The sequence below is a fragment of the Phodopus roborovskii genome, unplaced genomic scaffold, assembly GCF_943737965.1.
Source record: "Phodopus roborovskii unplaced genomic scaffold, PHOROB, whole genome shotgun sequence".
Taxonomy (NCBI): domain Eukaryota; kingdom Metazoa; phylum Chordata; class Mammalia; order Rodentia; family Cricetidae; genus Phodopus; species Phodopus roborovskii.
This window is the reverse complement of record NW_026125150.1, coordinates 68,544-80,698: the sequence shown is the minus strand read 5'-3', so window position 1 is coordinate 80,698 and position 12,155 is coordinate 68,544. Positions and strand designations below refer to the sequence as shown.

Genomic DNA, 12,155 nt, shown 5'->3' with positions numbered 1-12,155 from the left:
TTTTGGAGCCTGTCCTGTAACCTGCTCTGTAGATCAGAGCTTGCCTTGAACTCACAGAGATCTACCTGGCTCTGTCTCCCAAGTGCTAAGACTAACAACAGCATGCACCACCAATGCCCAGCTTTATTTTATCTTTTCAAAAGAAGATAACCTGCTTAAGATGATCACTTAGTTCTACTACTTAGTACTGCCTGAATATACAGCTTATTTATGTGAACCTTTTGTTCCTAGAGCTTTCTGAAGAATCAGAAATTTATATACAAGCACCAGTGAAGGATTATGACTTAATAAAGAGAGCCACCTTCACACCTTTAATTCCAGGACTCGGGAGACAGATGCAGGCAGATCTCTGTGAGTTTGAGGGCAGCCTGGTCTACACAGAGAGTTCCAGGACAACCTCCAAAGCAATACATAGAAAAGAGTTTCAAAAAACCAAAACCAAAACTAACAACAACAACAAAGAAATAAAGAAAGCCACCATCTCTGTATTCTGTCACAGGAATACATACCTTATTTTCTTCAGCCAACTTGCAAATGAGGTTATCTCTGGAAACTAAAAGCAAAAAGTTTATATGATGGCAATGGTGATTTAACACATAGAAACCACACAGCACTTTTCCCTAAAAGCTTTGGTCGTTTAAGTCAATGTTTTGTGGAAATATTAACACCTGCATTTTATCATATTTTCATAGGCTAGGTACATAATTATCAACACAGATTGCCTAGAATCTCATCATTTGAGCAACTGATGTAGGGGATCATAAGTTCAGGGCCAGCCTGGGCTACATGGCAAACTTCTCTTTAAAGTGATAAAATTAATCAGACAATAAGTTAAAAAGAACCTGGTCCACTGTTGCTTTTAATAGTAAATAAGGTCACATTTTATTCAATGCATACATTATTCTGGGAGGGATATAATCAACATATTTTTGTTAAGTTACTTTAATCAAGATTTAATAAAACCAGGGACACACACATAAAACAATAAGGGCTATTTTTCTCCTGGCAATGACAATGAAAACAGAGAAGGAAACCAGACATATGAAACAGAAGAGAAGACTGTTGGGACCCAGGTGACCATGCAGCGAGCAGACAGGGGCAGCAGGGTAGATGCTGGACTCCACCTATATAAGGTCTGCATGGAAGGAGCAAACTCCAGAAACAGAACAAAATGAATGGATAGACACTGACATTTTCCTCATGTTCTGATGTGTCTGGCATCCAACTACAGGTGTTGATTTGACAGCAGGATAGTGGTCTACAGCTTTGAAGGGTAACTTCAGGGTTAGATATGAAACCATTCACAGGCTGTAACCGAAGACAGAAAATTAAGGAACACAGCTGAGCTGTGATTCCATGTTAGAGCATTTGTCACACACATGCAGGAAGGAAAATTGGGTAATAGTTTGGCATTGTATAACACTTAAAATTAATGTTTTGACTTTATAGAAAATTTAGAACTATATTAGTGCTGTTATACTTAAAATTTAAAGCCAGGCAATTTCAAAACATGTTTAAAAACTCCTATTTTACATAGGATATATCTTAAAGAAACTGTTTTATAAAGATGTGAATCAATGACTCATTGAAGTCTAATTCAAAATGTGTGAAAATGAAAAGAGATAAATGTTGTGATCTGTTCTAAAGTTATACTCAAAGTATGAACAAAAGGAAACGTCTATCTTCATAGAATAATTACTTTAAGTTACATGTTATTTACTGTTAATATCCTTTTCTATTTTTAATACACTGAAGAAAGTATTTAAAGTTATTTCTTTTTAACCTAGCCATATAGCTATTTGTACCTAAAAGCAATAAAATGGTACATAAAGTCAATAATACTGAGCATACAGTTGGTATTCAGTAAGGCTTCCTTTCCCTCATGCTATCTTGATTTATTGTGTTTAATCTTCATCTAGTGGTCTCACACACATGCTTAAAAAATCCAAAAAACTAAACAAATCTATGTAAGAGAAAGCCCAATAAACAGAGAGCTCATACACAGAACGATCTGCACTTTAGCCCATGCTATTCTGTGTATACTGGGTCCTTGGGCATGATCTCCAGATCTTTTTACTGTGTATGATAGGTATATTTTCTTTCTTGATAACAAAGTTGTCATAAAGTGAAAATGAGATCCCAAGGAAAAAATATGAAGTGTAACCCAAATGTGTGTAGGTGTACAATAGAAGACAGAAGGTTATCTCCAGGCATTGCCATCAGGAACCTGACACAGTGACTCACTCAGCAGCCCCAAGGAAAGGTGGCTAACAACTGTAGAAAGGCATTGGTTTACTCTTTTCTCTACACTTTTTGTCATGTTTATTTTTCCGTTGGTGCTTTCTCATTGCAGGTAGCACACTAGAAGAAACACACGGCTCACAATGAGAAGACAGGATTAAGTTTTTCTTCTCCATTTCTTTTGGAACTTTCAATGGCTACAGACAGCTTTGAGCAACCAATGACACAATCTGTGTGAAAGCCCTACATAAACCATTATTCATGTGGGAATGGTCTCTGCAGTGGAGACTGCCTGATGCTGCTTTACAGTAGTCTACCAACAGCAGTAGAGGCAAAGGCTGATTGATGGGCTTGAAACAGCAAGATTGTGCACCTAGACTCGGGGTTAAGACTCCTCTTTCCCTGCTCTGCCCCTTTGAGAACTAGTCTGTAAAATAAGGGAATTATTCTAAACTCTTCTTACCGGTGCATTATAAACACCCATCTCTGTGAATTGACAACTGGAAGAATGGTAAATTTGGCTACAGTAAGTAAGAGGAACCTCATTTCCTTATTAATAGTTAATTGACACATTTATATCCACAGTGTCTAAATGTCCCCACTAGTGCACACTTGAGTCATCATGGAAGGGAAAACTTAAAGATAATGGTTTATAAATAAGAGGCTCGGGCCGGAGAGATGGCTCAGTGGTTAAGAGTACTGGCTGCTCTTCCACAGGTCCTGAACTCAGTTCCCAGCAACCACATGGTGACTCTCAACCATCTGTAATGAGATTTGGTGCCCTCTTCTGATCTGCAGGTATACATGCAGGCCTTACATTGTATTCATTTTTTTTTTTTTTTTTTTTAAAGAAAGAAACAAAGAAGAGGCTCTGCCAGGCCTAGTGGCACAGACCTGCATCTTAGATGTGTAAAGCTTAGATAAAAAGATCTCACGCCTAACTCAAACCTGAGCAACTTAGACCCCCCCATTTCAGCAAATAAACCCACAAACAAACCAAACCCAAAGGTGGCCACGGGGCAAGCTCAGTGAAGAGTTTGCCTAGTATAGGTAAGGCCCTATCAACCTCTTACCACACACACAGAAAATTAAGATCAAATTTTATTACCAATATCTATCTTGGTTTCAGGACCATATAGGAAGAAGCCCAGCAATGTTTTCCACCACCAACCCTGGCCAATTGAAGAACTCAGGCTCTTAGGAGTTTTTGCATACTTAGATCAGACTTGAGCTGTGAGGTAATCATCTCCAACTCTCCATTCTTTTGCTGCTCCTGTGCCAACAGTTCTTGGGTGGTTTGAATAGAGCCGCGCAGGGCAGTGCAGTTCTGCTGCAAAGAGTGCACCTGAAATTGTGTTAAGAAAAACTGTTTCTGTAAGATAGTGCATGATCTGATAGAACACACAGAAGGTGGAATTTTCAACCCTAGTGTCACTGAGAGGAAAGGGACGTGCCGGTATTTTCCCAGCTGAAATCTCAGCAGACCAGTTTCTAACTTGAAGTGCTGTCCCATGGCGCATCCTATGTGCACTTAAACAGTAGTCACCAGCCACAGCAGGCTGCTGAGCACATGAGGGTAGCAGGGCAAGAAAAGAATTTTATCTTTAATTTTATTTACATTGAACCAATTTTGATTTAAATAGGATCGTCCATAATTCCTTAAGTAAAATAGACTCATTTTTATAATTCAGCTGTGAAGTATAGTCATTGGTAAAAATGATAAAGATTATACACTCAAATAATAAATACCAAAATGCAAATTTAAGGCATCTTAAACACATAAAAGTATTTCAAATAATAAAGACTGTGGAGGCAAAAATATCATGTTAATATAAGTAGGATACATGAAAACAGCAACGTAAATATGTTCCTGGTTATTTTACTTATTTGCTTCAAGGGTTCATTCCACTTAGTCTTTACTTTCTAAGCAGATCATAAACATAGCATTAGCTAGGGCAGCAGCTTCCACAATGAATGCCTATAGCAGAGACTGCCTGGTACAGGAGGCTAACGTACCAACATAATTAACCTCAATAAAACCTGAGACAGACTCACTTCTCTGGACCTTGGCTTTTTCATTCATGAATTGAGAACTGTTGAGTTAGATAGCAGAGTGATTCTTATTTTGCACTATATTTAATCAGGTCACTAAGAAAAAGGACCTCAGTAAATCTAGAGGAAATAAACAAACTGATGAGCTTGCAGGGAAGAATGCCAGCTCCCCCTTCTGTGGTTTTACTTCTCTAACAAACAAGGAAAGCAAATCTGTACCTGCTTCCGTTCTGCCTCCACTGTTGAGCCCATTTCTTGTATTTTGAGTAGCATGGACAATGAAGATTTCTCAAGAGACTCCCTGAAGTGCTTCTCCTGAGCCAGTTGTCTCCTTAGCTAAAGAGCAACACTGCAGTTAGGGAGACCAATGGATACCACTCCAGTTCAAAAAGATGCAATCACCACAGTTTCCATGAGACGCTTTCATTCCCACACCTTCACATTACTTTGAAACATGCTCATTCCTTCCTAAAAATGAAGTCAAGCTTGCCCCCTCCCCCCATCTTTCTGTTGTTGAAATCTGCTTTACAAATTGGGGATCAAGACCCACTAGTAACTTTCAAGCAGCACATACAAAAGGAAGGCAATAGAAATGACAGGGCACAGCAAGTCCCGAGGACAAGCAAACATCATGCAAATACCTAAGTGACACCAAAATCACTATCTATGAAAGACATTTTTCTAATTAGACCTCATGAAGGGTTTTCATTCTCTGAAAGACATTGCTAAGAAAATGAAAAGACAAAATTTAGGCTGGCAGAAAATGTTTAAATACATCGCATTTTGATATAGGATTTATATCATCTCTTAGTCTTTTATATGTCACTGTAACAAAATATCTGAGGCTAGATAATGTATAAAGAATCAAGGTTTATTTAGCTCCTGGTTTTGTTTTTAAAGATGTGAGTGCTCTATCTGCATGTACACCTTTATACCAGAAGAGGGCATCAGGTCCCACTATAGATGGTTGTGAACAATCATGTGGTTCCTGTGAACTGAACTCAGGGCCTTTTGGGAGAATGACCAGTGCTCTTAACCACTAAGCCATCATCTTTCCAGCCCCTACCTCAAAGTTTTAGGAGCTGAAGTTCAAGATTGGACAACCACACATTTTCAGCTCTGGTGAGGGCCTCATGATGACATAACACCGTGGTGATATCATACAGGCAAGAGAAGCCACACAGACTTACTCCTTTCTATAGTAACTCCACTTTCATAGGAACGAACCAGGGCTGCATGAAAACTACATGAATCCCTTCCAAGGGTGATTATCCTCAATGAATTAGTGCTTTCCACTAGGCTTGCATCTCTTAAAGGTTTGACCACTATTCAAAGACCACTGGGATCCAGCTGTTAGCTATTGAGTCTTTACAGGGAACCTGCAAATCAGACCCTAAATATACCAAGTAACAAACTCAAAACTAAGCCACCTTAATTATGAGATAATAATCTAAAATATATTTCCCCAATGGAGATATATATATATAAATAAGTATATGAAAAGATTCTCACATCATGTAACATTGGGGTATTCAAACTATAACATGATAGACCACATATTTATTAAAATGGCAAAAATTTAAGGCTCTGACACCAAATGCTGAGGATAATGTGCAACAACAAAGATTCTTATTCTTCCAAGACAGAAATGCAAAATGGTCTCGCTAAATTTTAAGATGGGTTGGTGGTTCCTAACAAAGCTAAATATGGCTTGCATTACAACCAGTAATTATATTCTGAGGTTATTTACCCAAACGAGTGGAAATCTTTTATTACTCTTAGGGAATTTCACAACATGCACCCCAATCCTACTCATCTCCCAGTCCCTCTATATCCACTTCTCCCTCTTGTAGTGTCCCCCTGAGGGAAAATAAACAATACTAATACAAAAGGAAAACATTTTACTCCTCCAGCTTTCCCACCTCTCCATCACGTCCGCATTCATCTTTGTGACCCTGGGAGATGCTGTGTATCATGAAGTCTACACTTCTGTCCAAACAACTTTACTTGCAAATGTCCATTGTGTATTAAGTTTGTTGGTAAGGTTCAAGGCCCTTCTCTGGCTTTGGAACACCATCAATATTGACCCCCACTGACATTCCTCTCTGATATCCTGCTGTTTGTTGCCCCTGGTTGTAGAGATTCTGCAGCTATGGGTCCCCAGGATCAGTCCCTTCACACACTCCAGCAGATCATAGATGGGGTAGATGTTGGGATGTGCCTACTACAAGCCCTGGAAGTATGCCAGGTGGCAACTGAGTTGGTCAGTCCAGGCCACTGGAGCCACTCCTCTTAGGTGAGGGGCAGGTTGGGATGGTCCCAGCAGTGATATGTCCCTCCAACTCCATGGCCACAGGTGGTAACCCAGAATCCTTTGGTGGCAACAAGGGCTATGGTCACCATCACAGAGCCTGCCCTCTGTAGGGTCATAGACCTAGACATGCTCCTCAAAAGCAGCCTCGGCCCAGATTTCACTATGGCCCCAGTGCAAGCAAATAAGTGGAAATCTTATGTCCACACAGACCTGTAAGACACCAGGATGTTCTCTGATTGGTGAATGGATGAAGAAAATATACTATATATAGTAAAAGTACTATGAAATAGTGGAGAGGCTACCTTAAGTGCCCATTCCCTATAATGAAATTGATGACTACCTTAAAAGCCATTCTAGAGCCTTCATCCAGTAGCTGATGGAAGCAGAAGCAGACAACCACAGCTACCACTGAGCTGTACTCCTGGAGTCCAGTTGTAGAGAGGGAGGAGGAATGAGTAAAGGGGTCAAGACCAGGCTGGAGAAACCCCCAGAAACAGTTGCTTTGAGCAAGTGGGAGCACAGGGACCCCAGTTGTAAAGCTGGTGACCAACATTGGACTGAACCAAGCTCTCTGAGTGCCAGTTGGGAGAACTGGGCAGTCTATGTGGCCTCTTTCAGTGGAACAAGTATTTATCCCTAGTGCACAAATGGACTTTCTAGCCCATTCCCCATGGAGGGACACTCCCTCAGCCCAGATACATGAAGGAGGGCCTAGGCCCTCCCCAAAATGATATGAAAACTTTGGTGATCCTCCACAGAAGGTCTCACCTTCCTTGGGGAGTGAGTGGGAGATGGGATGGGGGGGTTGGTGGGGAGCATGGGAAGATGGAAGGGAGAGGGAACTGGGATTGATACATAAGATTGTTTCTAAATTAAATACTTTCTTTAAAAAGAAGATATGAACTAATGGCCTTGGGAAGACATGAAGAAACTTAAGTGTACAGCCCAAAAGGATTATCTTAACTATACCAAAACCATATATGCAATGCAAAGATCTGTGCTCATCAAGGGACTAGCAGAAGAGATGAATTTGCCTGTGGAGTACAAGGCATTTTTAGGGCAGGGAAACTACTGCACTTGATCCTGGAATGGCAGATACATGGTGTTAAAATGGTGTTAAAATTCATAGAACTCTACAGTACTACAGTGAATTTCTGTAATTCTAATGTAAACTATGTACTTTAGTGACACATCAGTATCATTTCATAAATTGTGGCCAAAATACTTCAAAATGTAATGCTAGGGAAAAAACTGGGAGTTTATAGAGAATGGGTACATGTTGTCTGCATAATTTCCTATAAATAAAAAACTATTAAATTTATATTAAGATATCTAAAAAAAAGGCCAACTCAGTCAGGGTTCTCTAGAGGAATAGAATTGATAGAATGAAATAAAAATATAGGCTTGTTTTAGTTAGGATTACTGTTATTGTGATAAAAACCATGATCTAAGACCAAGTTGGGGAGGAAAGGATTTACTTGGCTTATACTTCCAGATCACAGTCCTTCATTGGAGGGAGTTAGGACATGAACTTAAGCAGGGCTGGAACCTAGAGTCACAAGCTGGCGCAGAGACTATAGAGGGGAGCTGCTTGCTGGCTTGCTTCCCCTGGATTGCTCAGGCTGCTTTCTTATAGAACCCAGGGATGGCACCACCATGAGCTGGGCCCTTCCCCATTAACAACTAGTAGAAAAAATACCTTACACCACGGGATCTCATGGAGGCATTTCCTTAACTGAGGCTCCTTCCTCTCTGATGACTCTAGCTTGTGTCAAGTTGCCACAGAAAACCACCCAGTACAGGCACCATCACTGGGGCTAAGAACCTGGGGGTGGTCAGGTTATAGTTAAGGACCTATTACTACTACACTGCTAAGGGGACAGTGAAAACTGGGTCCTATAACTTATCCTTACACCCACACATCAGCGTGTCTCTAAGGCCTCATCAGTGGTGCTCCCTGTTGAATAGATGACAACTAACACACAGACCCACAACTAATTCAATAGCATTTAGTAGCCACTCCTTCCAAGTTCCAAACATGTAAGCCCACATGAATGTTTCAAGGTAAAATAAGAAGTGTAGACTTTTCCATTTTAACATAACTTTATATTAAAATGTCTCACGAAGTGTTTACTTAACAATAGCCTATGGGCCACCATGTTTAGTAACTGTTTCTCTACTGGCTCAATGGGTGTTTTGTTTTTTTGTTGGTTTGGTTTGGTTTAGTTCCAGTTTTATGGCAGTTTTAACATATAAGAATATCTTTAAGCAACTGAGGGCAGACACTCTTGCTTCAGTTAAATGTGAAAAAATATTTAAAGTGTTCATACAAAGACACACTTTCTTTCTCAAAGGATTCTTTCCATCCTTACACTTTCTTGATTTCCCTTTGCTATTACAACACCTCCTCAACATCTCCTGTCCTTTCTCTTACCTCTTGAATTTTAAGGTTCATTTTACGCTTTGTGGTCTTTAGCTCCTCCTCAATAACAGCTGCGTTCTTCTGAAAAGAGAAGGAAGAAAGATCTAATAACTTGAAATGACAGGAAGAAACTGTGTCTAGGTTTATCAAGTCAAATTCAGTCTTCTTTTCCCTTGGCAGCTTATAAGTGCTATTTTTTTATTTTTCACATGTGTCTATCAGTGTACATATGTGCATATGCATGTGTATATGGGTACATGTGTGAATATGTATGCATATACATGTGGGAGGTACACATGTATACATGTGTACCTATACATATGGGTGTTCATGTATGTATACATGTGTGCATATACATGTGTGTATGTGGGTACATATGTGTGTATATGCATGTGTATGTGTATATGGGTACACAGGTATGTGGAGGCCAGAAGTTGACAATGACAATGGGTGTCTCCCTGGATTGCTCCCTGTTCTACACATTGACTAAGGGCCTCTCACCTGAACTTAGTATGCCATCCCTTAATTTGCTGGTCTGGTTAACCAGCTTGCTCCTGGGATCTTGTTCCTGCCTTCTGAATGTTAAAGCTGCTTTGCTTGCTTAGAATTTGTATAGGTCATGGGAATTCAAACTCCATTCCTCACACTTAGATAACCCCTATTTCTTTTTAAGACTTATTTTTATTTGTGTGAAGTGTTTGTCCTGCATGTAGATATGTGTACCATGTACCTGTCTGGTACCCACAGAGTTACAGACATTTGTGCACTGCCAATTGAGTGCTGGGAATCAAACCTGGGTCCTCTGCAAAAGCAATTAGTGCCCTTAACTCAGTAAATAGTGGGGGGGGGGAAGAAAGAGGGAATGTGTGTGTGAGAGAGAATGTGTTTGTCTCTGTGTGTGTGTGTGTGTGTGTGTGTGTGTGTGTGTGTGTATGTGTGTGTATCTCACTACATAGACCAGGCTGGCTTCAAACTCAGAGAGATAGCTGCTTTTTAAATTTTGGAATGTATTTTAGAAGGTATATAGCACCATCAGTTTCAAATACCATTCATGCTTAGGAATTCATAATGAAAAATACAGTTTTCAATCATTATCAATGATACCACAATCCTAGATATAAAGACTAAAGTTGTGGTCGCCTTCTTTCTATCTTGTACCTGATTCCAAGACTATCTTTCATAAAATATCCTTTGCTCCTGCCACAATTCTAGTTCTGACCTATGTAGACTCATAACACAAAAGATTACTTTTTTCCAAGTTTTAACCACATTTATTTTACATCGTGATTTCTTAGTCTTGTTACACTGATAGTTTGGGGGAATAAACACCTCTTCCCTTTTTTGTTGCTTGTGTGTTGACAGAAGAATAAAGCAGAATCCAAGAGAAAAAGCAGAGACTTCAGGAAACGGAGCAGGTGAGAGAAGGGCTGGAGGACAGACGTGCTCCCATGAGCCATGCAGAGTTAGCAGCATCGACCAGGAAGTCCAAAGCTTGGGTTCTTTGCTGCCAATTTCCTCTCTCCATAGTCAGGATACAGTAACATCTAATTCGTTTTCTATCTTGTCAGTGCATGGTTCTGCATCAAAAATTCTTAATCAGTTCCCACTGGGTCATCCAAAGTATTAATTACTCTTGATTTTTAGGTACTCTGCAATGTGAAATTAGCTAGTACTCAGCTTACTTGCCACACATTCTCACTCCAGTAATGCTGGAGTTCACACATTTTAACTCAAAATGGTACCCAGCATAAAAATCTGAATAACAGAAAGAGGATAAGCACAGAATGATTGTGGCCAGGAGACCTCTCTCAGATCTATTACTCATTAAAACATACTCTTATTTAATAATATGCTACTTCTTAAGACCTTTCAAAATAATCTGATTTATTACCCCGACCAGTCCACTAGTCCATGGAAAGAGACCTGGTTTCCTTTTTAAGCAGTAGTCATCTTTGCTGTCTGTGCTTGTGTTCCCTGAGATGCCTTAAGCACTCTGCTTTGAGACCAAGTGTATCTTTTCTGAAGTTGACCTGATCTATATTGGCCACAGATTCTCCTCCTCTCAAACACAGTGTTCTTATGCAATGTTCACTCAGTGGTCTGTTTTCAACTTTTTCCTAAATAATTTGTCATGTTATGCCTTAAGCTCCCAACTACTGTGTAGCTCTTAAAAGAGGACCAAGCCTAGATCCTAGGTTTTATACACAGCAAGGGGTCTATGAACAACCATTGACAATACACATTAATAGAGACAAATTTCTAATGACAAGATTCTAACATCAACATCTCCATTTGTAATTCAGTCTTTTGGAGCTGTTGCCTTTTTCAGGGAAGCCACACTTCAGAACACTCAGCACAAACCTTTGTCTCAGAGGCAATTTCCAGAGTGGCAGTCAATCTCTGCACTTCATCTTGTGCCTTGTCTTCTTCCTCCTTGACATCCTTCAGTTGCTGGCGCAAATTCATCACTTCAAGGTGCAACAGTTTCAGGTCCGTGGAATGTTCCTCCTGTATTGTATTCAGCTGATCCTTCAGAAAAGCTACATACAGCACAGGACAGAGCAGAAAGGTGAACAAAAGCACAGAAGGACAGAGAAGAAGGGTGAACAAAACCACAGAATCACAAAAATATCAAGCACCCACACAGAAACAAATTCTCTGCAATCCTCTGCAAACCTATACCTGTTTTCTGTGGATTCAATTTCTGTTCAGTTTGTAGACGACAGATGCTCAACTTCAAGGACTGGATGAGGTTTTCCAAATGGCACATTCGGTTTACCAGAAACTCACAGTTCTTCCATAAAATACCAGTTTTTTCTGGACAAATTACTTCACTTGGGATAGGACTAATGAGTTTCTGGCTGGCAGGGTCTTCTAAATAATCTGAAGTTTCCAATTGACCTCTGGAACAGCACCACAAAACAATATTACATAATGCAGTCTTAGGAGCCAATGGAGCCTTTCTAATTAGAATGGCAGTGACACCAGCAATCTGGTTGAATATGAGGCTCCTGACTCTCTTAGACGGGAATGCAGCTAGTAAGCACCTAATAGATCAGTTATTTCTAAGAGTGTCAGAAACAAGATGAGCCTCTTCTACACTTGGCAATTATAAATATCCACACT

General features: G+C 40.0%; 1 protein-coding gene across 1 annotated transcript in view; it reads right to left on the bottom strand.

Moving 5' to 3' along the window:
• Positions 1-12,155, bottom strand: part of LOC127226198 (coiled-coil domain-containing protein 150-like) — a 79,106-nt gene that overhangs the window by 46,180 nt on the left and 20,771 nt on the right. The window contains 6 exon segments of the mRNA XM_051190127.1: positions 510-553; positions 3,457-3,586; positions 4,513-4,629; positions 9,042-9,110; positions 11,391-11,569; positions 11,712-11,932. Of these exon segments, the coding sequence (XP_051046084.1) occupies positions 510-553; positions 3,457-3,586; positions 4,513-4,629; positions 9,042-9,110; positions 11,391-11,569; positions 11,712-11,932 (760 nt within the window).